Source organism: Micromesistius poutassou (assembly GCF_964030765.1).
Source record: "Micromesistius poutassou genome assembly, chromosome: 2".
NCBI lineage: Eukaryota > Metazoa > Chordata > Actinopteri > Gadiformes > Gadidae > Micromesistius > Micromesistius poutassou.
The window spans coordinates 6,415,182-6,417,681 of record NC_140272.1 but is presented as its reverse complement, the minus strand read 5'-3'; the positions used below and the strand labels follow the sequence as shown (position 1 = coordinate 6,417,681).

General features: G+C 49.2%; 1 protein-coding gene across 1 annotated transcript in view; it reads left to right on the top strand.

The window, feature by feature from the left end:
- Positions 1–2,500, top strand: part of slc4a8 (solute carrier family 4 member 8) — a gene marked incomplete at both ends in the record, with an annotated part of 27,948 nt that overhangs the window by 14,251 nt on the left and 11,197 nt on the right. Inside the window, 2 exons of the mRNA XM_084464724.1 lie at positions 1–14; positions 2,048–2,227. The exon at positions 1–14 is cut by the window's left edge and continues 147 nt beyond it. Coding sequence (XP_084320850.1) covers positions 1–14; positions 2,048–2,227 — 194 coding nt within the window. The remainder of the gene's footprint in view (positions 15–2,047; positions 2,228–2,500) is intronic.

Here is a 2,500-nt window from a genome sequence, read left to right as displayed (position 1 = left end):
AGAGGAGATCGCAGGTCAGGACCGGCGCACACGTCTCTGCGATGCACACATCAGGCACCACACACACATACAACCCCCCCCCCCCCCACACACACACACACAGACACACACAGACACACACACACACGCACACAGGCAGACACACACACACACACACACACGCACATAGACAGACACACACACACACACACGTGCGCACACACACACACACACACACACACACACACATATGCACACACATACGTACACACACAGACCCACACACATACATGCAAACATACACACACACACACACACACACACATATACGCGTGCACAGTGTACACACACACACACACACACACGCACACACACACACATACACACCCACACCCATATGCTTGTATTTCAGTCCAGCCCGTAGTTCACATGGTCTGGTTGCCAGGAGGCTGACAGGCAGAATCACAAATCTGCATGCTTGACTCTGTCTCCCTCTCATGAGCTCCTGACATTAACACCTGTCTGCTAAACCTGCTTCACACCTGAGGCCCCTCTCCCCCCTCCCCCATCCTGAGTGGGACGCCACAACGCAGGCTCCAACTGAGGGGATTAACTTCATTATTCATTTAGATTGTGGAATAAGAACTTTGTTTTCATGGAAAATACAATTCAATTAATTTTGAGCATAATTATAAGAATCCATACAACAACTATAGGTGTCCTCTGACACTCGGTGAATACCTAATACTCATTGAATCCATTTTAAGGATTCACTGCTCATATTAACATAGCAGTGTGTTACTGGCGTTAAGATGGGCACAGAGTCAGCTCTGCAGTGGCTGTGTCTGTGTGTGTGTGTATGTGTGCGTGTTTGTGGTTGTGTGCGAAAGATAGTGAAGGAAGTGAAAACGAGAGAGCGATACAGACAGAGAGAGAGACAAATAGAGAGAGATACAGATAGAGAGAGATGCAGATAGAGAGACAAATAGAGAGAGATACAGATAGAGAGAGATACAGATAGAGAGAGATGCAGACAGAGAGAGCGACAAATAGAGAGAGATACAGATAGAGAGAGATACAGATAGAGAGATGCAGACAGAGAGAGACATTTATAGAGAGAGACATATATAGAGATACAGATAGAGAGAGATGCAGGTAGAGAGAGATGCAGACAGAGAGAGATACAGATAGAGAGAGATGCAGATAGAGAGAGACATATAATGAGAGATACAGATAGAGAGAGATGCAGGTAGAGAGAGATGCAGGTAGAGAGAGAGATACAGGTAGAGAGAGACAGGTAGAGAGAGAGACGGGTAGAAAGAGAGATAAAGATAGAGAGAGAGATACAGGTAGAGAGAGAGACAGGTAGAGAGAGAGACGGGTAGAGAGAGAGATACAGATAGAGAGACACAGATAGAGAGATATAGATAGAGAGAAATTTATAAAGAGCGAGAGAGTGGGAGGGCGAGTGAGAGAAGATGAGAGGAGGACAGGTTTAGTGTCAGGAGAAGAGGCTGATTGATTATGGAGGAGGGGGAGGAGGAGGAGGAGGAGGAAGGAGAGAGCTGACTCCGCAGGTCATCAGTAGGACAGGAGGGGTTATTGATGCAGCCTTACGTCGTTTCGCGTGTTGGACAGTCTCCTTCAGCTCTGATCCCATGTGACCCACAAACCCTGGTATTAACCCTGTTACTCACTGTCAGTGAGGTAGGGTCATAATATAATCCAGCCAGCTGTAACAACTGAAACCAAGAAAGGTGGCTGTAGATCTGGTGAAGTTGGGCTGAATGAATCAATGCAGTACTTTTTAAACACTGTCGACAAAACCCTGGGAAATAAATTGAATAAATTATTTGAATACATATTAATAAAGGATATGTCTGCAGAAGGTGTGAAAACCAGAGTATGAATCATTTTAGTAGTACGGTATCTGAAGCCAACAAAATATATTGGGTATGTGTGTGTATGTGTCTTTATGTGTCTTTATGTGTGTGTGTGTGTGTGTGTGTGTGTGTGTGTGTGTGTTTGTTTTTATGTGCGTGTGTGTGTGTGTGTGTGTGGGCTGCAGACATGGTGTTGGACCACCAGGAGACGTCCCACGTGCTGGACGACAGCGTGCGGGTGCGGGTCCGCGAGGCGCTGCTGAAGAGACACCACCACCAGAACGACAAGAAGAAGAACACCCTGATCCCCATCGTCCGCTCCCTGGCCGAGGGCTCCCGCAAGCAGTCAGAGACGCACCTCAGCGGTGGGTACCTGGGGAGGGGCCCCTGGGCAGAGGGGCCCCTGGGGAGAGGGGCCCCTGAGGGGAGAGGAGAGGGGGAGAGGAGAGGGGGAGAGGGGAGGGCTCCCGCAAGCAGTCAGAGACGCTCCTCAGTGTGGGTACCTGAGGAGGGGCCCCTGAGGGGGGGGGGGGAGAGTCAGAGGGGGAGAGAAGGGGAGAGACAGATAGATGGAGGTGGGAGAGAAACCAGGAGGGTGGGAGGGAAATAGAGGTGAGAGAGAGGGGGTGTGGTAGAGA